Below are 22,507 nucleotides of genomic sequence, written 5' to 3'. Positions count from 1 at the left end.
TTGACCGTCAGGAAATCCCCTCTGGATGGAGCTGGCCGTTGTTGCTCAGGCAGTCAGCTGGGTACTTCCATACAGGCAAACCGAGGGAGGCCCAGTCAGAGGTTCTGCTATCTTTTTTTTTTTTTTAATAGTTAAAATAATTCTTTTTTTTAAAATGTATTTTATTGATTATATTGTTACAATAGTTCCAATTTTCTCCCCTTTACTCCCCTCCACCCAGCATCTCTCTCCCCCAGAGGTTCTGCTATCTTGTCTGAAGTAAATATTTAGCTGAGTATTGAGAGCCCTTGGCAAGATCTATGTTCCCTCGTGAGTTCTCAGCACCCAAAGTTTATGAAAAAAGGCAAGTTCTAGAGCCTTAGAGATCCCAGAACTGGGGTGACGTGAGGACTCAGGAGGGCAAAGCTAGCCCCCCATGAGCCCCGGCCAGTGGGACACACAGGCACACACCACTGGTAGAGACTGCATGAGAACTTGGCATCTCTCAGCACTTCATTTTTCACAACATAAAAACTGAGGCTTACAGTGAGTGCATGGCTTTTACAACCAGGAAGCACCAGAGGCAGCGGGATGTGTCTTTTGGTGTGACTCCAGCATTTGCCTCATTGAAGTCCAGGCCCCGTGATTTGGCAGCCAGCTCTTCATCCCTTCTCAAATCCAGGAGAGCCAGGCGCCGTCCCCACCACCGCTAGGGAATCTGCAGAGGTTCCGTTGCTCTCAGTATGTTTTCTCTTCATCCTCCCCAATGATTGCCGGGCTCAAAATAAAACACAGGTTATTCTCACAAAAAGTTGTGAATCCTCATTGGACAATAAGAGAGGCAGTAGCTGACAGAATTGTAGAGGCAGCCCTTTGCAAAGATGTTCCCTGAAAGTTCCAGGAAATCACCATAAAGAGTAAGAAAATAGTTAAGAAGCAGCATTTCTCAAAAGGCGGCCTCACTTTAAGAAAAGTGCTGCTTAAAAAGGTAGTTTTCTTCACACAGATCCCCACCCCCATGCCCCTACACAGACCTGCTAAATCAGACTGCAGGGAGGAAAGGTGTTACTCTTATGGCCACAAAGATTTCAAATATAACACTTTGCACAAGAGAATTGTAATGTATCTTAATTTTAGCTGCCAGCAGCAAGTCCTCAGTGCTTTAGCCCAACTGGGGAGTGGAGAAAATAAAGTCAGGATCTGGGAGAGCTGATGACTACAGGTGACCACCAATGGTCACCTTCTCTGGGGCTGAGTCTCCCAATCGCAGCCCATTAAGAGTGGACAGAGAAGGCTTCTGCTGGCCCCCACTCCCCACCATCAGGCCCCAGGGAAGATGAAAGCAGGAATGTAGCAGAAGACCCCTCTCCTCCTCCTGGCATAAAGTCAAAGCAGGACCCTGGGGAAGCTAGGAAGGAACCAGCCCTGTGCATTGACTTTGCTCCTTCCTGGTTTGGTTCCTACACATTTCGGTACATCTGAAATAGCCTCACTGCAAATGAAGTAGCAACTGGGCTTTTGAAATTTCAATCATCATCCATCACTGCTCTATTCATTTCTTCAAGAACATTTATGGACATTGATAATAGTCATTGAAAAGGAGGGGATAGGAGAAGGCACAAGAAGGAGAAAGAAAGAGAAAATGTGCAAGATAAAGAGAGACTGGGTCCCTGAGACAAACCACAGTTTCCTGGGGTATCTCCCGATTAAATGATGCAGTGGTTGTGTGGATACCACAGACTCTGGAGCCAGACAAGCTGGGTTCAAAGCCTGGCTCTGCTATTTAAAAGCTGTGTGACCTGTGCCAAGTTATTTGACCTCTTTTTGCCTGTGTTTTCTTATCAGTGAATTGTGGATAATAGCAATTTCTACATCTCAGGCTGTCATGAGAATTAAATAAGTTAGCGCATATCAAGTACTTAAAAGGGTCTGGCACAGGGTGTTGAATACATCTTAGTAGTTATTATTATGTTATCATTATGATGTGAGACAACCAGAAGATAATAGCAGACACCACAGATAGCAGAATGAGCTTTGCCCCGGGTGAGGTTCATAAGGTGTGTAGAGTTCACGGTAAAGGGCACTCCTCTGTGGGCAGGACTTACCTGGGGAGACTTCATAAAGGTGGGTCTCTTCTGTTGAACCTTGAAGGGAGTTTGGATTAGGAAGTCGTCGTCGTCGGCAGCCGTCCGTCTCGAGAGACGATGGTGTAGCTTCTTAAGAGTCTATCTGCACCGCCGAGAATGGCTGTGCAGTCCGACTCGGGAGTGACACGGATTAGGAAGTACATCATAGGAAAACCCCCCTGGAGGCATGGCTGAGCTAGAAGACATGTTTCAGATCAAGGTGTGGTTACCAGCTATGGAGCTGGCAGTTATCCCAACAGCAAAGCCAGTCAATATCAATTTTTAAAACAAGAAGCCATGTGGTGGCAGGAGAGGAACCTTTATAGAGATGAAGCAGAGGCAGTGTGCAGAAAGAGGGCTCCATATAAATAATGCTCCCAGGACAATGTGGAGCCCTGTCTTGGAATAGCATTTACTATGTCACCAAAACTAGTTTCAGGGCTTTATGTTTATTAAGCATTTCACAACCTCCCAAGACAAGCTATTTTTGTTCCTGTATTATAAGTGACTACTGAGGCAGAGAGAGGTTAAGTAACTCGCCAAAAGTCACATGACCATTTCCTGGCAGAGTTCAAATTTGAATTCAATGTCTGCATTAACTATTGTACTATATGATATATCTAACATTTATTAAGAGCTTACTATCTGCCACATTGAGTTTGCTTAATTCTCATAACAGTTTTGTAAGTTCAGTACCATTATTATTCCATTTTACAGAAAAGAAAACTGAGGTTTTGAGATGAGAAATAAATTCCTTAAGGTCACATAGCTAGTAAGTGGTACAGCCTTGTACCCAGGCAATCTGACTCTAAAGTTGGCTGTCACGATCCCTACCACTGAAAGCAACCATCCGGGAGAAAAGGGGCCAGGAAGGGAGAAAATAATTCCTAAGTATGGACAATGTAAATGGCTCTAACACCACAGAAATACTTGTGTGGGGACAGGCTGAGTGCCAAGAACAGGTCGTGAGAGTAACTCAGGGTTCAAGTCAGAGGCAGAGTGCACAAGCTGAGGGCACCATAATTTATACTTCTTAACAGGACTTGAACTTCAGGAACTCTGAGAAACTCAGATATGGTGATTTCTTCCACTCCTGGATCTAGAGACTGCTCTATGAAAAGTGAATTCCCAGGTCACACGACAGCATTGACTTCATGTCATTTTTCTGATCACTGAGTTGCGCTTCCCGGCACCCACCGGGCACAAGGTGCTAACCCCAAATCTAAGCTCAGCTCTAACATCTGGGGCATGTGATCAGGAAGCCGTAGTGAAAAGATGTCTCTGCCACTAATTGCCAATTTTCTAAAATGTTCTTTCAGAATCTCCATGAACATGAACAAGCAGAGGAGGATCCACTAAGGCAAAAACGAGCAGGTATGTAAACTCTTTGCTTGGCAATCATTTCTAGTGAGTCCGATTAAATGACCTTTGATCTGGCTTTTCAAAAACACCGCGAGCCACGTAATTCAGTCTCCAAACATATCATGGTTCTATATCTAGAAGTCATTACAAAGGAACTCCATTCTCTACTCTATCAAATGGCCCTGAACGAATCTTAGCAACATTGCAACCCCCCTTCCCTCTCCCATAGCCTGTGCTGGTCTCCTCAGCTGCCCTCCACCCTCCAACTCTGAACTCAGCAGCCTTTCCTTTTGCCTTTTTTTTTTTTTTTTACCTCTTCTGTTCTCACCTATCACTTTATTTGGGGGATCAACTTGGCCATTAGACTCAAGTCCTTCTCCTCTGTCTCCCACTTTAATTTCCCCACTAAATTTCAAAAGGTGGTCTGGAAAATATAAGGTTCTGCCCTTTGGAGGGTTGTGAACAGATGAGAGCTGTGAACACTCAGGTGTACAGTAATCCTTGGTACCCTGTCCCATGTGCAGGACCTGGGCAGATGATGAGTGTACATCCGCTGGCTGGTTTTTCCCAGGACCAGATTCTCCTACTTCCCTCATAAGAATCTTTCAAGAGCATCAATCTGATGCTTTTGTTACCCTGATAAAATCCATGGGCTTCCAGTTGTCTTGACAATGAAATCTAATCACCTGCTTGAGTCCTACCGGACCCTGCCTGCTTTCCCCATCTATTCTCTTCCTGTTCCCTTTCACACAGCCAGTGCCCCACCCACCACTCCCCTTTGCTTGTCTAAGGGACTTTGACTTAAGTCTCAGTTCACATGGGCTCCCTCCATGTAAGGCCTTCCATCAAATCCCCAGACAGGGCGGGGCAGCTTCTCTGGGTTCTCATTGCCCTTGATACATTCCCATAGTACAAGAATGTCCCAATGCATTGTAATTATTTTGCTTCCTGTTTGTCATCCCCAGTAGACATGAGCTCCCTTGAACTCTCTTCCTCTCTCTAGCCTGGCTTCTAGCCCAGTTTCTCAGTAAATGAGCGAACAGCTGAAGAGAGTGCATGTCTCTGTCATAGCCGCCCCTTTGTGAGTTCAGAGGGTACATTCCTATTGTTGAGTCTACTGGCCTCGTGGCTGTACCAACTGTGTAGAAGGTAAAACGTTTAAACTATAGCATTGAATTGAATCATTTTCCAGACGTCTGTGATTGGTCTTGCCCTGAGGTCAGGGCAGAGGTACACTTGTTAGAGTCCCTCACAGTGCAGCCTCACTGTTATGAAATGAGAACTTGACCACATTTTATTAAGCTCTCAAAATCCTCATTGGAAGGTCCTACCACTGATTATTTTCTTTTCCTTCCCTTCCTTTTCTTTTCCCTGTTTCATTTCCTTCCCTTCTCTTCTCTTCTCTTTCTGCTTCTGTTTTAGCCTTGTTTTCTATCCCTCAGAGGCCCTCACTCCCCTTTGCTTCCCTCCTTGCTTGAAGTGGCCTGTAGCACAGAGGGCATTTTCTGTGCTTTAAAACAAGCATCTTTTTTTCTTCCTCATCCCTTTGCTGCACCCTGTGACAGGAGCAGGGCCAGGGTGTCCCCGTGCAGTATTTTGAAAGACTTTTCTTTTTAAAAAATCGAACTATTGGTGGGGTAGTTCTAGCTCTGGGTTTCTGCCAGCTTCTTCTAGGGCTCAGGCTGCCTGCTTCCTCAGGGGCACTTGGTGACCAGACAGCTGTAAAAGTGCCGTCTTCCTGCACTTCCGAGAGGGCTTTGTGATTCATGGCAACAGTGGGGGAGGAAACCTCTACTGCATCTAAGGATTTGATATTCCAAAATTTTTCCAGACATGCTTTTATTAAAAACATTCATGATGATGATAAATCACCATGAAAACCTGTTTTCCATTTATTATATGTGGTCCGCTGTGCTCTTGCGTCTCCAGAGTCATTTTGGATGTGTTAATCATTCAACTCTCCATCTGCAGGAGACAGATTGTTCTTGGTACTTTTACAGAATTGTTGCAGTAAGAAATGGCCATGGAAAGGCCTGGCACAAAGCCACAGATACCTGGAATGTGAGTTGTAATAAGAGCATCACTCTCCAGGAAAACTACGAGAGGAAGTACTAGGAGGGTTATATGAACAGAGGCCACACAGAGGGGTCTGTGTTCTGCTTGGTATATAAGTAAGTGGGGTGATAGCACTGGGCTCTGATTTGCAGAATGGTATTCTCTTTCACGTATCCATGCAGCTCGCTTTCTGGAGCCTTAACACCAGAAAGGATCAAACAGTGGTTCTGAGAAAAAGAGAATTCTCAACAAGAATTTTCTTTTGAGATACTGGACCTTTAAAGGTAGGATCAGTAATCATATTTATTCTCAGAGCACTATAGACTTCTTCCTAAAGTCACTTTGCTCAGCTATACAGCTCCTTGGACCCTTGATATGTATTTATATCTATAATATATATATTTATATGTATACACATATATTACATCTATCACACACAACCACATGTATACATGTATATGTGTACATGCATATATCGCACTTATCACACACAACCACATATATACATATAAGTATATGTGTATTACATTACAGGGTTGTTGGGAGGATTAAATAATATTATGTACCTTTACTTTTAAAAACATCGAGGGGGTTATTTGATTTAATAATTTTTATTAACAACAAAGTCAATTGATTTATTTATAAAAATAATACTGACCTATCCCTGGAACAGAGAAGATCCCAGGTAACTTCTGGAGGCAGGACGATGGATGTCATGATCTAGGTGTTAGCATTTCAGGAAAACTATTTCAAAACTCTACGGGGAGGAGAAGCCTGCACAAAAGCCCCAGAGGCCACATCCAAGATATAGTGTGGATCTGCCTGAGAAGCAGAGTAGCACTGGGGCTCAGAGGGAAATCAGAATGTGTTGAAGCATCCAGAATCATGTCCTCATGACACTGGGAAGCAGGATCTAGACCGGCTGAGAGGCTGGCACAGAGAAGGGACTGATGGAAGCTGTCACACGTAAAACTTAGGTGGTTGTGGCTGAGTGAATTAGATGAAGTTTGCCTGGGAGACCAGTGAGGAGGTTCAGCCGCCTGGACTGTCATGGGCTCTGGCCACTGACGTGAAACAGGAAAGGAGTAAAGAAGACGCTTGTGAACGCATTTTGAGAAGTGGATCCAAATGACCTGGAGACAGATCTGATGTGGGGGCGAAGGGGCATGATGGTCCCTATACACCCCAGGAGTGCACAGACCTGGGTGGTTGGGGGATGTGGAGGCCAAACGTGGAAACTGGAGTTGGAATGAAAATCTTATTTTGGAGGTTTGCCAATAAGCTTGAAGTTTAGCCTTCAGTACTGTCCATAGGGAACAGAAATTCAAAGCTATTGGTTAGCAGTCACATAAATATGTTCCCTGTGTCAGTTTGGGAAGTTGTCCACACCAGGTTTCCAAGCTTGACTGGAACGAGTCTTTGGCCCTGGGCTGAAGAGGCCCCATTGGTTTTTTTCTTCAGCTTCAAAAGGAATGATTGTTTAAGGAGACAGAATTTCAAAAAAGGAGATCCCAGATGTCTTAACCCTCTGCTGGAGGTGCTTGCATTTGCACACCTACTTAGGGAGAGCAAAGCTCCTACCAGATTGGGTTGCTGGCTGCAAACTGATCTTTCTGCAGGAAATCCTGACCTTTCTGCAGACCTGGCAGCGGCACCACGTGCTGGCCCTTTGTGATCTGGGTCCGGGAAATGCTACACATTTTCTAGATTTTGAAACAGATTTGAAGGTTTTCATGGCTAATCTTTCTTGTGATATTATGTTACAGTGCTCTGAGCAGGTGCAGTGTTGGCAGAGTAAGATGATAAGGTTAGATGTTCTCCTGGCATCTGAGTTTGGTTTCAGGAATGACCTTTAATATTGGGAGTGCTTTTTTCTTTTAATTTCTAATTAGTGTTGCTTGTTGGTTTAACACTCTTTCAAAAGTGAGACCTGATTGAAATAGCATTAGTTTTTCTTAACTTACCAGCAGACATCGGCAAAGACTATAATCATTAAATTTTTTATGATTGGTATTACTATTTTGACCTGATCTTTCAGAATGGGTACTCCATGCCACACAATTTTTTAGGGGGTCTGCATGCAGTATCCCAACTCCTTAACAACAATTCTGCAGAGAAAATATGACCCCTAATTTACAGGTGAGCAAAGTATGGCTCACAGAGGTCCACGGTCTGCCCAGTTAAGAATGCATTCCACCCAACTCTCACTGACTCAAGGTCCATGCTTAGAGTTTTCATCATATGCATCTGGCCTGTGAGGTTGCCTCCCATGACCCTTGGAGCAGCTTTGTAAGGGCAAGGAGCGCTGCTCTCGTTGTACTCACAAAAGAACTTTATACGAGACGGACTTTGATACTTCAGGTATATGACAAGTCAGTGGAACTGACACTTTTCCCCACTGTTTAGGACACAGTGCTTCCCCTCGTCCTCCATCCACACCTGCCATGTAAGTCCCAGCCAGGGGTTCTGGTGCTTGCCCCTGTGTGAACAAATCTTTCTAAAACCTGAAGGGAGAACAGGATCCTTTGACTATTATGCTGCCACTAAGCTACCTACTAGAACATGCCAACAAAAGAGAAAAACAGCCATTGCTTAATATTTACCTGCTATGGAACTCTGGGGCAGAAATGAGAGCCAAATCCAGTGATAAAGAAGCATTATCCCCTTTGGTCAAGAGAACGCCACACCCAACCTCATTTCTTCTGGGTGAAGTTAGCAGCCTTCATTCTTTTGCAGGTGGGAGATTAATTTATGGGTCTATTGACTTAGGCTCTGACTTGGGAGAAGCCATAATTCCTATTAGAGTTGCCAGGCAGAAGTGGCTTTTTTTTTTTTTTTTTGCTTTAACAGCTGTGATTAAGACAGAACTGCTTGTCGCTGTTTGTGGCCAACTTTCCAGAAATGTCCCTTTAAGATAAATGCTGTGTGGCGGCAGTGATTTATGGGAAAGGAGAGGGGAAATCCTAGTTGGTTTGTGCCTCCTGGGCCTGCCGATAGGCCTCCCTCTGTGACAGGATGACACCTGGAATGTGCTGCCGACCGCTGGGGCATCGGTGAGTCAGAAAAACTCAGACAAACAACACCAGCACAAGGAGCCCGAGATAAAGAAAACACATTAAACTGTCCGGAATCAGATGGTCCAGAGGCAGCAGCAGTGTAGGGTGTGGAAAGCATTTGAAATACACACTTACAGAGGGGTGGGGAACAGTCCTCTGCTCCTCCCAGGTCCCTTGTAGCCTGAGGCAGGACAGGAGGATCACTTCCCCAAGCTCTGAAGTCCTCAGGTTTGGGAGAGACAAGGGGGTAGGTTTGGCATTGTTTTCGTAAACTGTAGGCCTGTCTGAGGCTGTGAGCACCGTATGCCCTGTGTCCCCAGCACTGAGCACAGTGTCTGGGAAGTAGGCACTCAGTAAATAGTAAAGTTACTTATAAATCAATAAACCAAGGAACAAAGAAATCCGGCAAGGGTTGGTGTCAGAATCCATGAGTATCAATGGCAATGGGCCATTGTGTTTTTCCTCACCGTGGATTTCTAAGTCACTTATTATGTTGAGTCAAACTGAACAAAGTTTTAGATAATTCTCCCATTTATTATTTAGAATTTTTCCTTTGAATTTAATTTTACTTTAAAGTGCACTTTGAAAATTGCACGCCGTGTTTCAAAGACACATTTAACAATAATACCTTATATTTTTGCAGTACTTGAAGATTTAGAGTGGTCACTCTCTACCTTCTTCTGATTGAGTCATGACAGGGTATGGTTAAAATAAAATGAACTTTGGAGTCAGAAAAATGAGGTTTCAAATATTAGCTCTAACATTTGCTGTCTATGTGGCTTCAACCCTTTATACCTCAGTTTTGTCATCTGCAAAATGGGGGGGTCTGCATACTGTCCTCATGGCCCTGGGACCTCCCAGGTGATGGATAAATGGCAGTTGCTATTACTATTGTTAATTTCATTATGATCACCTGGGGTCCATTTGGTATCCCTGAAGAAAGAGGTGAGCAAGTATCAGTTCCCTCAAGGCAAAAGAGGGAAAATAATAATAAGCAAATATGCTTGGGGACTACGTGATTGTTTGCCCCCAGAGGAGTACCAGCAGATGGTGTTGAAAACAAAAAGCAAAGCTAAAGCCAAAAACAAGGTTATGTGCTAATGTTGGTTCTCCAAGATTACCTTCTCAGTTGCCTCATTTGGCTTAGAATGTTAGATCCCAAATGTGCTTGATCGCCAGAAGTACCAGTGGAGATTGGGAAAAATACAGATTTCTGGGTCTAACCCATAAAGATTCTACTTTGGCTCATGCCAGTTGAAGTTCCAAAATACCTGTGTGTGTAGAATTCCCTAGGTGTGCATAATCATCAGTCAGGTGTGGGCACTCCTGGAATAGCCCAGTAGCCTTCTGAGTTATGATGCTGCTTTTTTTTTTTTTTTTTTTTTGAGCCTGTTCGGAAGAGCCATTTTAAAGAAGACATTTCTTTCTCTGTTAGAGATTCCCACTCTTCTCAATCTCTATGGAGAAGTGACGCTCAGGATGAGGGTACTCTGGAACGCCTGTAGAAGTTATTGAAAAATATAAAAGGTGGATAAGGGAAAGAAGGCCTTAGAGCCTGGTGTTTTTATTAATAGTTGCACAAATCCCATAGACTGGAACTCACTCAAGTCACAGGAACTTTCCTCTTAGTATTTTAAGCTTTTGGCTGAACTCCTCGGAAGATCTCAGCAGAGGAACTAACTACTTTGGTTTTAGTGGGGAATGATGACGTCCATGAATCACCATGTGCTTTGCAGACACACGCTTGTTCTGTAGTTAATGTCTGTAGAGAGCACCAAGTGGTGGGCTCAGGCACGGGTGATGGACCTGGCCCTCAGGCAGGCATTAATATTATGCTGCGATCAGACCCTGGGGTAATGTGGGAATGTTAAAGACCTCACTTGTGTCAAAAGCTGCTCTCCTCCAGGAAATCCTGTTTACGTGCATGGGAGGAGAGTAGACTGATTGCAGCAAAGAAGATCCTGGAGCTAGGAATTCTCTGGAGAGTATAAACATTGCTGCATTACTTTTCAGGAAAAAGAATGTGCTCTAAGGCAGACCTTGTAAATATCATGCAGCTGCCCCTTTGTAAATGTTCCCAGTGGGGCGAGTACTGTGTCTAGAGTTTGGATCACACAAATTAAGATAAGCAGGTCCACCTTCTCCCCCCAGGCAGTTTTTTTTTTTTTTTTCTTTAAATCACAAAACCATTTGAGAATCAGGAAAAAAAACAGCAACAGGAAATTTGAGGCAATGGCATAGTATCACGACAGACCAAGACTCCACACTGGGTCTTAAAGGTCACTTGTTCTATAGTAAATATAATTTTATAAAGAAAAAATACACTTTAAGTGCATTCTTAATTTTAAGAAAATCTGCACAGACATTTTTACAGTTTGAGCTAATTACATTAAGTTGAAAGATGCCAAAAATCAAGTAATTCTCTACAAGGTTGATGAGTTAAACCAACATCCTAAAACAAACATAGTCTATAAACTCTAAGTGAACAAACATTATAGTTTTCTACCATAAGAATTTATCAGTCAGTATTTCCCTTAGTCAGAGAAGGAAAACTCTGACTCCAAAAAACCTCCGCTGCCTTGCGGCATACCTCTTCAGGGGAAAGGCTAAGGGAGTAAACCCCGACAGAAAATCCGGAGCCGGAGTCCCTAAGGCGGTTTGACGTTGTAGTCAACACCGGCAACTCCTGCGGCGTACCTGAAGCCAAGCTGTATGGACTTCGTCTTTCCCTTGGACCCTTCAGCTGCGAAGAGAGGGGGGGTCTGCTTCATGGGCAACAGCAGACCCTCCATATCACCCTGCCCAGGCTCTGTAGCTTCAGCTTCACTGGAGAGGGCACTCCAGCGTCATCGCAAGATGTTGATTCAACACGGGAGGAGACAGATACCGTGTCACTCCCGAGTCGGACTGCACAGCCATTCTCGGCGGTGCAGATAGACTCTTAAGAAGCTACACCATCGTCTCTCGAGACGGACGGCTGCCGACTATTTCCCTTAGTAAACGTACTCTGTTTTAGTGTTTCCCATAAATAATTCTTGGAACATTTAAACAAATTCTGCAATATTATGGGAGACAGTTTTTGCCCTTTTAGAAAATAGAGCTAGAATTTTAATTGAATGGTAAAATATGTATGTATCGTAGGTTCAGATTTTGCTTAAATTTTAAGGTGATCATTTTGTAGGTATTCACTTATTTTTTCCTTATGTAACTGGCGAAATAAAATAGGCCACGAGTTGCCTTCTCAATGGCTCTGTGTAAAACATTTTCTTCATTTTTGAAGGTCATCCACGGCTTCTACTCCAGTTATATATTTCAGCCAAGAATGAGCCAAAGATTCCAGCAGTGACAGAGGTGAATCTGTGACTCAACTGAGAGTCACAGGTTTAACAAGAATTGATTGGACGCCAATTTATTATGTGGTGTGCTCCATGCCAGATGGAGTGAGCAAGGCCACGAGAGTGAAGGAAACACTTGCTGCCCTTGAGAAATGTACAGCTAGTGGGCCAGACATGATGTCATACAGGAAACTAAGAAAGAACATGCAAATACATATAGTCTGCCCTGCCTGCTGTGGGCACGTATTGAAAGCAGATGTATCTCGAATGAGAGCCAGACAACCAGCCTGGAGATATTTTGGAAAAGAAATTAAGAGCTAAAGATCTCTTTTATTTTACTTCCCAGCTTGTCAATTTCATTTTTGTTGTGTACCTATCATGTTCTGGACACTGGAGGTACAGAAGAGCCATGCTGTGTGCATATGCTAAGAGCAAAGGGAATTAACTAGATGACTTTTCCCAGATGTCTTCAAGTTTGCATAGTCCAGCTCTCAAAACACATGCATGTCAATTGACTGGTATGAAACCTACTGAATCATCAGGACATTTATTGGCATTTATTGTCTAGACTGTTGCCAACACCTTCCTACAAGGTCTCTCTGCCTCTGTTCTTGTCCCATTACAGTCCATTCTCCACATGGAGGTTCTTGGCCTTGGCCACCACGAAGGGTGTGGGAATGGAGAGGAAGGACAAGTCCTGAGCTTAGCCGGTGAACCTCTCAGATGGCCAGAGACCATTGCACTAAGACTAGATAGATCACTTGCCTTGCTTTTAAAAATAGTAAAGTCATAGGGAGGAGCACCATGAAGGGAGGCTTGGTGGTGGTCAGTGTACAAACTCTTCTTTTCCTCTAAAAAGTTTCATTAGAAATTCTTAAAGAGTGATGTGTCCAGCATCCACATGTTCCTGTCATTACCTTTAAGTGCTTAAATGTCTATGGTGTTCTCCCTCCAGCACCGTTCGTAAATTCTCACAGCTTTCGTATGTTTTCCTTTCAGTCGCTACAAGTGGTCCTGCAGCTAAAGAGTACACTGTTGATATTGAAATCAGCTTTGAAAATGCCTCCTTCCTGGAGCCTATCAAAGCTTACTTGAATAGCCTCAGTTTTCCAATTCAAGGCAATGACACTGACCAAGCTGCCAACATTTTGAGCATAGAGGTGACAACAGGTGAGTAAAAGACCCTTTGCTTGAAAATGGAGGATTGGGCATATCAGGAAAAAGGCTGTTTGAGCTCCTTACAATTAGAGCAAAGTATAGTAGGTAGCCTAGGGAAATGACCCAATAGGCCTGATATGTGATTTTATGACTTCATAGCCTTCCAGATGAAGTCCCTGTTGGCAAACTCTGTGGGCAGTTTGCTTATTTTAAATGGTGACCGAATGTTTATTTGGTTGTTTGTTGGTTGTCACAAAGTGGTCCCAAGATATGGCCATGACAAACTACTGGATTCTCTTACCCTGGGCAATCACTAGATATAACAAGTACTGGTTCAGGGTATTAATAAGTAGCAAGTTCCCTTCTTTTTGGAACCCTAGGTCAGGAATAGGAATCAGGTATATGCCTGGATCAGAAGCAAGACATGAAGCAGAACCTCCCAGACTATGGGATTGGGCTTTCTGGTCACTGGCTCCTTTTCAAGGTCATGCTAGCTAGCTCTCTTATGTCTCAGGGGACCACCACTTTTATGCCATAAACTCTCTGAGATGGGACTGATTGCTCCTTGTCTTATAAAAAGTTACTGCTTTGTAAATTGCAAAGCACTAAGAGGTTAAACTTTACTATTCTAAAATGGTGACAAGGATAAAATTTCTATTTTTCAAAATCTTTTTACATTCTCATATTTTAAATAGTCTACACAATAGCAGTCTATGAATCTTCATTTAGTTCTTAAGATATGCTACTTGAACCTGAAGTTGGTGCCTTATAGTTAGCTCCTTTTGGAGTCCATTCCCCACCACATTCTATATCAGCATTAATTCCCTTGAGTTACCATGAGCTTCTCTGATCGAATGCCAATGTGTATTGTGAGTCATCCACAATGTTCCTCAAATGTATTTGTGCACAGGACCCTCCTGTAGAATAGTTCACAAAACTAGTTACATTGGCGCAACATAGGAAACACCTTTCTATGCCCCTGCTCAACACAGATCTGCATCTAAAATTATTTCCCCTGTTCACGGGAAAAAATAATAATTTGATAGATATTTAGCCAATTTTGTTTTGCTTCCCAATATTTTTTATGGAAACCTTTGACATCTATTTGGGTACTAGAAAACAAATCTAGTAAACAAAATAGACCAATATGTATCAAATAAATAAGTTGTTTATTTTTATTGAACAGCTTTTGAGTGTGAACACTTGAACTTTAGTTGTGAGCTGAGGCAGGCTGCCTCCAATGCCGCGGCTCGGTGGAAACTCCCTGTCCAGCAGAGGTTTCAGGATCACAGATGAGAGAGAACAAAATTACCCAGGACACTGTCTTTTGTCTGGGAGGAGGAGAGGAGGCAAATCTCTCTAGTGGAGAAGAGTCCCGAATATTCCCTCCTAGTCCCTTTTATTGAGGAGGGTAGTCTGGAGATACAAGGTCAGGATTCATAAATTACCAACCAGCTTCAAACACCTGGGTTATAGTTAACAATTACTGATTACAGACATCAATGAAAAGAACACAGTGATCATTCTGGGTCAGGGTTTGTTAGACATCCTGGTGCTATACTGACACTAGGTGCAAGGCTTCGTACATTTTTTTGAGTGTTCGATGCAGCAAACTGTTTATAGTTAACTAAGAGATAAGAAAAACAGAGCGAGCTTCAAAGCATAATATGCATTCTTTAAATCTAATTCCCATGGGAACCCTCTGAGTGGCCTTCGAGTCATGCCTGCCTCTGGCCTTTTTGGTTTTCCAGTTGAGTCTTATAGGCCTCTTAGGGGCCCAGCTCATGGCTGGGCTACAGTTCCCAAAACTACACAAAGTGGTCCCCTACAGTGACCTAATAATGTTATGTACACTCAATATAGACATATGAACGCATTCTCCCTAGTTTATTTTGTTCTACTAAAGGGTGTGTGATTTCAGGGGCTCCACTCTTTATGCCATTTCTTTTATAAGATGCAAATGCCCTGGGAAAGGTTGATTTGTCTTGCCAGCAAGACTGGCCATTCACATGTTGAAGGGGTGAAACCTTCCTGGTAGCAAACTGAGGGAGCCTCAGGCTCAGAGACCTCAGGACCAGAGGGGTAGTCTGGGGAGAGCTGACCTCAGAGAGGAGTGGGTGGGATGTGATGGGTGGGCAATGAAGATTAGACTTCCTGACCATGATCCTAATGTCTAAGCACCCCCACATCGTCTCCATTCCCCTCTTTCCATGCCTCTTCCTTCCCATTTCTTCCAACAGCTTATCATATGATCCTCTCAAGAAAGACATGTTTCATAATAGAAAACAAAACTAAGAGCCAGGCAGTGTATGTAAAACACCAAATAATACCTGGAATGCAGTAGGTGGTCTGGTGATGACAGCTTTTGTCACCCTCTTTCAACACATTTGTATTTTACATGGGGATCAAAAGTTCTTTAAATACTACCTCCATACCCCTCCCCCCAAGTGAACAAACAAAAACAAAAACAAAACGAAACAAAACAAAACAAAATATGCTTTGGCAGTGTGATTTCAGGTCAGTAGGAGATTTTGACAAAGGGGGTCTTGTTGGCTCCCTTCAAATTCCCTCACCAATTTACCACGCTCACCAGCAGCCTGGGTTTCCTCTGTTCCTTATGCTTCTGCTCAGCTCCTGCTGACTTCCAGAGCACGGGATTGCATCTGTGTCCAAGGATTCGCTGGAACTCAGTTGTTCCTCCTACTTCAGGAACAATTACTGGATAGCTTTCCCTTAGATAGTCACTCTCTTGAGCCTTTGCCTAGGTGCCCATGTGCAGAAAAAACAGCTCCCAGTGATATTACTTTGGTCCAGTTTTAGAAATAAATTTAAAACTCTCTGTTTTCAGAGCATTTTTCAATGTTCCTATGGGAGCAGAGTCTGGGCTGCTCACATTTGACTTGAAATGTAAAAGGCACAATTTTACTTGTACTCTCCATTTGTTATCTATTGTTGTGTAACAAATTAGACCAAAACTTAGCATTCAAAAATGGACATTTATTATGTCACAGTTTCTGAGGCCCAGAAATCACTTTTGTCATAGTCTGTTGGTCACACAGGCCAACCCTGGTACCATAGGAGAGGGAGCTATAAAAAGGTGTAAATACCCAGAAGCAAAGATGGTCAGGGGCCATCTTGTAGGCTAGGTACCATACACGGTATGTCCAGAAATCTGTTTATCATATTATCATTATAGGCATACCCTGGGTTAGTTGGAGTAGTTATCTTTTAGATGTCCATGCCTAATAGCATGACAATGCATACAGGAATCATGGGAAACTCATGCAGTACTACTGACTTCCCAGAGGGTAATAGGGAATCAAGCTAGCCTATAAATAATATTTATCATCTATAAATGGAAACATGTTGACCACCCTTCTCTATCCTCACTGTTCTGGTTGATACTAGTCTGCAGACCTACTGGAAATGAAATCTGGTGCTCCTGCGAGACAGGCTATAGGTGGCCTCAAGAACAGTGCCTTCCCAATCTCACTTGTCAAGAGCGTGACAACTCCCCTGCAGGGCGTCATTGCAATTGCCTTAAAGAACTGCCTCCCCAGGGACCTTTTTGCCAGCTCCAGGGAGGTACGTAACTGCTCATAAAACATTCATTTGTTGAGTGGCTAGTTCATATCAGATCAAGTAAATGTTTTTCTGTCTTGTGTGTGCTTAAATGCTAACATGAGATTTTAAAGTATTGCCCCCTTTTTTTTTCAGCTGTAACCCTGAGAATGTCAGTCAGACTCAATGTGGGCTTTCAAGAAGAGCTCAGGAACATTTCCTCTGCCCTCTACAGGTCCTACAAGACTGATTTGGAAACAGCGGTAGGTTTTGGTCTCAGGAGCCTCTTCACCAAACACTCTTTGGGCTGAACTAAATCTGTTGTATTGACTATGGATAGTTTGCTTGCATCTGTCAGAATTTATGAATGTGGATGTCAAAATTATTCTTATACTTTTGGAATGATGAATTGAAAAGTGCTCAAATCAAACAGTGTTCAGGGGATATTTGACATTATCTTAACCTATAGGTGGGACTTCTTCCCAGGATAGAATTGATTCAGATAAGATTTGGTGATATAAACTCACTGAAATCTATTCAGAGGCCCAAGAACTTGATCTAGAAGCACCAGATGGTACATTTCTATTTGTCTTCACACAGCACATGGATGAAACCCTTATCTTTTGGGTAGTCCAGCCGAAGGCTGGCACAGAAGTTTCCAAATCACTCTACACTAGCAGTTCCTAGGCATTGACACTTAACAGATTTAAATTTACTTATGTAAAAATAGAGAATATTCCAAGTGTTAACTGTGTGCCAGACACTATTGTAAGTGCTTTACATTGGATTGATTCATCTAAACCTAAATCCTTTCCTTGAATTGACTTATTTGGAAAAGACCTTCCCAGCTGGTGTGGAACATATTACAGGTAGGCTGAGATAATGACTTCCTTAACTCTCTGCGCAGGAGCAGGCCAAGGGCTTCCCTGAGTGCGCCACACAAATATTGTCATTTTCCATGGGTGCCATGATAATATTCTGACGTAGCAGAGCTCTTAGACATCTGATTTACATATCTGGCATATAATGGTTCTGCACAGCACGAGAACCCTCCTCATACATACAACCACACGCAAAATCATGTACTTTTGAGGAAGGAGTTACATATTAATCTTTGGATCCCATCCATCCAGGAACCCAGTACCCAGTGCTTTCTTTGCGTATCACATCTGTCCTGTAAATATGACTTGAGTTTCTTGTAGGGTTGGTGTTCAGAGAAAAAAACTAGAATGAAAACATCATCAGAAACTACATTGGCTCAACCAATGCTGCATTATGTTAAATGCAATGTGTTAGACAGTGTGGCGGCCATGACAGTGCCCCAGTAGATCTCCAACCACAGGGACTGTAACTAACCAAGGGCCCTAGCTGCTGCCTCTGAGAGCCGTGATAGTGATAGCTGCTGGCTGCTAATGAATTAGCTCACATGGCTGTGTCTGGCAGACATGAGACCCCTCTGAAGGCCTTCCTGAAGCTTCCCAGGCTCAGTCTAGGATGATTTTATCCAACCTTCATTTCTGCTCTTTTCCACTTGGGGTCAGATGGCTCATTCTGCCTTCCTACTGCCTCCCCCAAATCCTTTCCTCACTATTTCCCTGAGTAAATTTTTTACACCTTTAACCTGGTGTTTGCTTTTCTGGAGAACCCAGACTTTCATAGGTAGATAAGAATGACTTCTTCAAAGATCTGGTGATGCCAATGCTAACAAAATATGCAGGAGGAAGTTTTACTCAGGGTGGTAAGGAATACGTGCTTTTTACTCTGTTTCTATCTTTGACATCTCTCTCGCTGGACCTTGATATGTGACACGTGTCTTGCTTTATTTTCTAGTTCTGGAGAGGTTACAGTATTTTACCAGGCTTCAAATTGGTGACTGTGACAGGGTTCAGGTAAGAATGCCATAAATGGGTCATTTCTATCCAATGGCACAGGTCAACACATTAGTGAAGGAGGACAAGCCCATCAGAGGGGCGACATTTGGGATGCTCAACAGGGGCAGATTGCTGGGGCCTAAAGCAGCTGAAATACTGAGAATTGTAGCTCACTCCTTACAGAGGTACCTACTTTGAAGGAAGGTGAGAAAAAGTTTCATATGCATTCTATGCACACAAGAATTTTGTGAAGATATGGGATAAGTTTGTAGATTAGGGGGTTCAGAAATAGAAAAGTAAAATAATGTCATGCAATGATGCCTCTATTCAAGAAAACTTGGTCCTCCAGGACCACAGATACAGGCTGCAATGTGGATGACTGCCCTGGGAGCTGGGCACCCCAACAGACATGAGTTGGTTTGCACAGTTCTTTGAAATGTTGGTTGCCAATGTTAAAAATTAAGAATGTTTACAGAAACAGTCAGGACTTTGGCTTCCTTTGATATTAAGCTTCTCTGGTAACAGTGGGCCAACATGGCTGTATGACAAGTCTCGGCATTGTGGCTGCCACCCTATGGCCAGCTTATGTGATTTATTCACTCATCCCTGTCTGGCTATTTTGTTCATTTATGTTACCTGTCTGCATACACTTGAGTGTGCAAGCCCTGCCTCAGGCTTTCAACTAGAGCTTGAAAACACGTTGATTTCAGTGAACCTTTCCTGCTATTTGTTTTCCCGTACAAATAAACTGTAAGGATCTAGACTCTTTCAGGTCAGTTACTGCTTTACTGAACTGAGTGGTCTCCATCCAGGCCCGGAAGTGTGGTTGTGACATATGCAGTCAAGACTACAACACCATCACCTGAATTAATGCGTAAAGCGAATGATCTAGTAACACAGAACCTTAATCAGACCTACAAAATGGACTACAATTCCTTTCAAGCAGTTATTAGTAGTAAGTAAAACATTGCTACATTTTCCTATGCATAGATTCCATTTAGATATGGCAGTGGTATTTATTGTTATGCTTAAACCTAAGAAATTACATTACAATGTTCCCTGTGGAGAGTCTCCAGATCCCCAGCACAGAGGTTTGTGTGCCATCTCCCATCTTAGGCTGGTGCCGAACCTCCCCATGGAACTAATGTCACTGCATTGTTGGGGGAGGGGTCTCAAGGGGAGAGATTTTGCAAGGGGGCTACAGAGCCATCTGGGTTTACAGATTTTTAAAAAAATTAACAGGACCAAAATATCCAAAAAAGTAAAACCAACATTATGATTCAGGTTGGGATATTCCTGAAATCCACTGGTATTAAATAGGAGGCCACTGTTATTTTAGAGCAGTAGTTCTGAAAGGGTGGCCCCCGGACCAACCAACAGCATCAGCATCATGTGGGAACTTGTTAGAAATGCAAATTCTTGGGGCCACCCTAGACCAAACAGGGTCAATTTATGTTTTGACAAGCCCTGCAGGTGCTGTGACTCATAGGTAAGTTTGAGAACCACTGCTGTGGATCACATCTAACATTTGTAAAAATCCCGGGATTTAGATGTTCTCCCCCATTTTACAAGTGGGGTACAGGGCAGGGCTCTGTTGTGTTAGTAGGTAGGTGGACCTATTTGTTGCTTGTGGGGTATACAGGGAGCCAGCAGGGCACAGACGTGGCGGGTTGGAGTTTGGCCAGCAGATGTCTGGGTGATGCAGGCCCGCGGTTCCCGAGTAAGGGCAGTTCCTCTTTGGAGCAGTGCGGTCACCATCAGGGAGGACAGGGCAAGGACTGTCGCAGGCACAGTTGGGAGCAAGGGCACCCTTCTCAGCAGTTAGCCCATCCTCACAGTGACTTTATGCTCTTTCTCTTTACCATCTTTGCTGGTAAAGACGTCTTTTAGACAGTAGATCTTTTAAAAAATAAAATATTGAAAGCGATATACACAGTGGTAAGAAAGTACTACAACAAAAGCAAGAAAAAATAACCAGAATAAAATAAAAATTCAGAATAAATAAGGCAGCAACAAACTGATGAAAACTGGAAATTAAAGAAAGGAGAATAAGTGGCCTAAAAATGTAGACTCACACAGAAGCAATTTTAGCAATGCCACACCTTTGCCCCTAATAGCACCCCATCAACCAACAATGCGCTGCCCTAAAAAAAAATTTTTTTTAATCAGTCTGAGGGTGTAGGAGAGTAGTAGTTTCTAGCACAGGTAAGCTTCAATTATGATTACTCTTTCCCCAAAATGTCAGTTGTGCTGAGGACACTCAGATATTTAAATGAGTAAGTATCTAGCAGTTTTACTGATGGGTGGCTGTCAGCTCAGAAACGACGGTGCTGACAGTATGGTTCACAAAAGCGCTGTAGTATCTGTGGTTCTTTCTTCCAAAATCACTGTGAATGATCCTCAACCCCTCTACTGGCAGAGGATCTACACCCATCTCTGTCCTCCTTCAAAGACCACAATGTGGTTCTGTGATATACTCAGCCTTAGATTACTAGACATGAACTTACGTCTCCTGCAATTCCACGGGGAACTCAGGCACCGCCCTGCTCTCCATGGGGTCAGCGGTGTTTATCCAGAATACAGATATTCAAGAATTCAAGTGACTGAATGATTTTTTAAAATTATGTTTGAAAGGCAGGGGAGAGGAAGAGAACAAGAAAGAAAAATGCTGAATTAATGAGTTGGTATCAGGAACTTGAAAAAAATTTTTATTGTTGTTCTATTATAGTTGTCCTGATTTTTCCCCTATTGCTCTCTCCAGCCCCGCCAACACCATCCCCCACTTCCACACTCAGTCCCCACCCTGTTGTCCATGTCCATGGGTCATTCATATTAGTCCCTTGACTAGACCTTTCCCCTTCTTTCCCCTCTTTTCCCCCTCCCCCATACCCTCTGGTCATGGTCAATCTGTTCCTTTTTTCCATGTTTCTGGTTCTATTTTGCTCATTTGTTTGTTTTGTTTATTAGGTTCCTCTTACAGGTGAGATCATATGGTATTTATCTTTTGCCACCTGGCTTCTTTCACTTAGCATAATACTCTGAAGGAAATTATTTCTAAACCCTTCTTAATGAAACACAAAGGGCACATGGCACTCTTCAGAACAGATCCATCGATTTTGTCATAGTTAATCCTCTGGTGATGTGTGATTAATCAGCAGGGCCCCTTAACTAGAGCACCCTTCTTTAATTACTGCCAATACATTATGATCACTTCCATACAACCCTATGATACTGGCAGTTTTGCTAGTCATAGTTACTAGCAACAATAGTAATGAAAAGAGTGTGCTGTTAATGTATCTATCTTTGTTAAGCCAGTGTGTTCCACATATTTCACCTTCATATAATCTGTAAGGTAGATGTTATCATCTTCATTTTACAGATGAGGAAATGAAGGCTTAGAGAGGGTAAATAATTTGTTCAAGGACACAGAGTGACACAAGTTTGTGTGACTTGAAAGGCAGTTCACAACATAAAATACTCACAGGTGGCCTTGATTCCTAATTGTTGAATGTGATTTTTTAAAAATCTTGGTTTACTCAGGAACCTAAAAAAAAGAAAAGTAATAGGAAATATCTAGATACCTTGATACTTTGACCAGAACGTCATCACCCCTAATTAATTTTATGTTGTTTTAGTTTCATATTTACCACATGGAAAGGTCTGGCCCAAGCATGAAGCCCCGGGCAAAGGAGGCCTCATAGTCTCCTTACCCAGCACCCCCAGTTTCCTCACCAAGTGGACCTCACAAAGGACATAGCACAAGATATAGCTGAGAGGGGAAAAACTGCCTGTTATGTAAGCAAAGAACAACCTTAAAAAACATACAGAAATAACAAATACTGTGTTTTTATTTATATCTGTGAGATTACTTAATGCAGTGATTCTCTAGAATTTTATTGTGAAGCCAGTAATAACAGCTACTCTTCCCCTAAAACACCTCCCAAGGTAGCTTGCACTGCTTTCCAGACAAGGGAGCTAAGGCTCAGCGCTGCCACGCAGGCTCT

General features: G+C 43.0%; 1 protein-coding gene across 4 annotated transcripts in view; it reads left to right on the top strand.

Annotated features, from left to right (window-relative positions):
* Positions 1 to 22,507, top strand: part of ADGRF5 (adhesion G protein-coupled receptor F5) — a 102,474-nt gene that overhangs the window by 47,034 nt on the left and 32,933 nt on the right. For all 4 annotated transcript variants that reach the window (XM_090282541.1, XM_090282543.1, XM_090282540.1 and 1 more), the window contains exons 3-8: positions 3,425 to 3,479; positions 12,913 to 13,083; positions 16,480 to 16,656; positions 16,789 to 16,895; positions 18,463 to 18,521; positions 19,316 to 19,458. In XM_090282541.1, coding sequence (XP_090138667.1) covers positions 3,425 to 3,479; positions 12,913 to 13,083; positions 16,480 to 16,656; positions 16,789 to 16,895; positions 18,463 to 18,521; positions 19,316 to 19,458 — 712 coding nt within the window. The remainder of the gene's footprint in view (positions 1 to 3,424; positions 3,480 to 12,912; positions 13,084 to 16,479; positions 16,657 to 16,788; positions 16,896 to 18,462; positions 18,522 to 19,315; positions 19,459 to 22,507) is intronic.

This window comes from Furipterus horrens, unplaced genomic scaffold, assembly GCF_987537825.1.
Source record: "Furipterus horrens unplaced genomic scaffold, mFurHor1.1.pri manual_scaffold_6, whole genome shotgun sequence".
Lineage (NCBI taxonomy): Eukaryota > Metazoa > Chordata > Mammalia > Chiroptera > Furipteridae > Furipterus > Furipterus horrens.
This window is presented reverse-complemented; position numbering and strand designations above follow the sequence as displayed.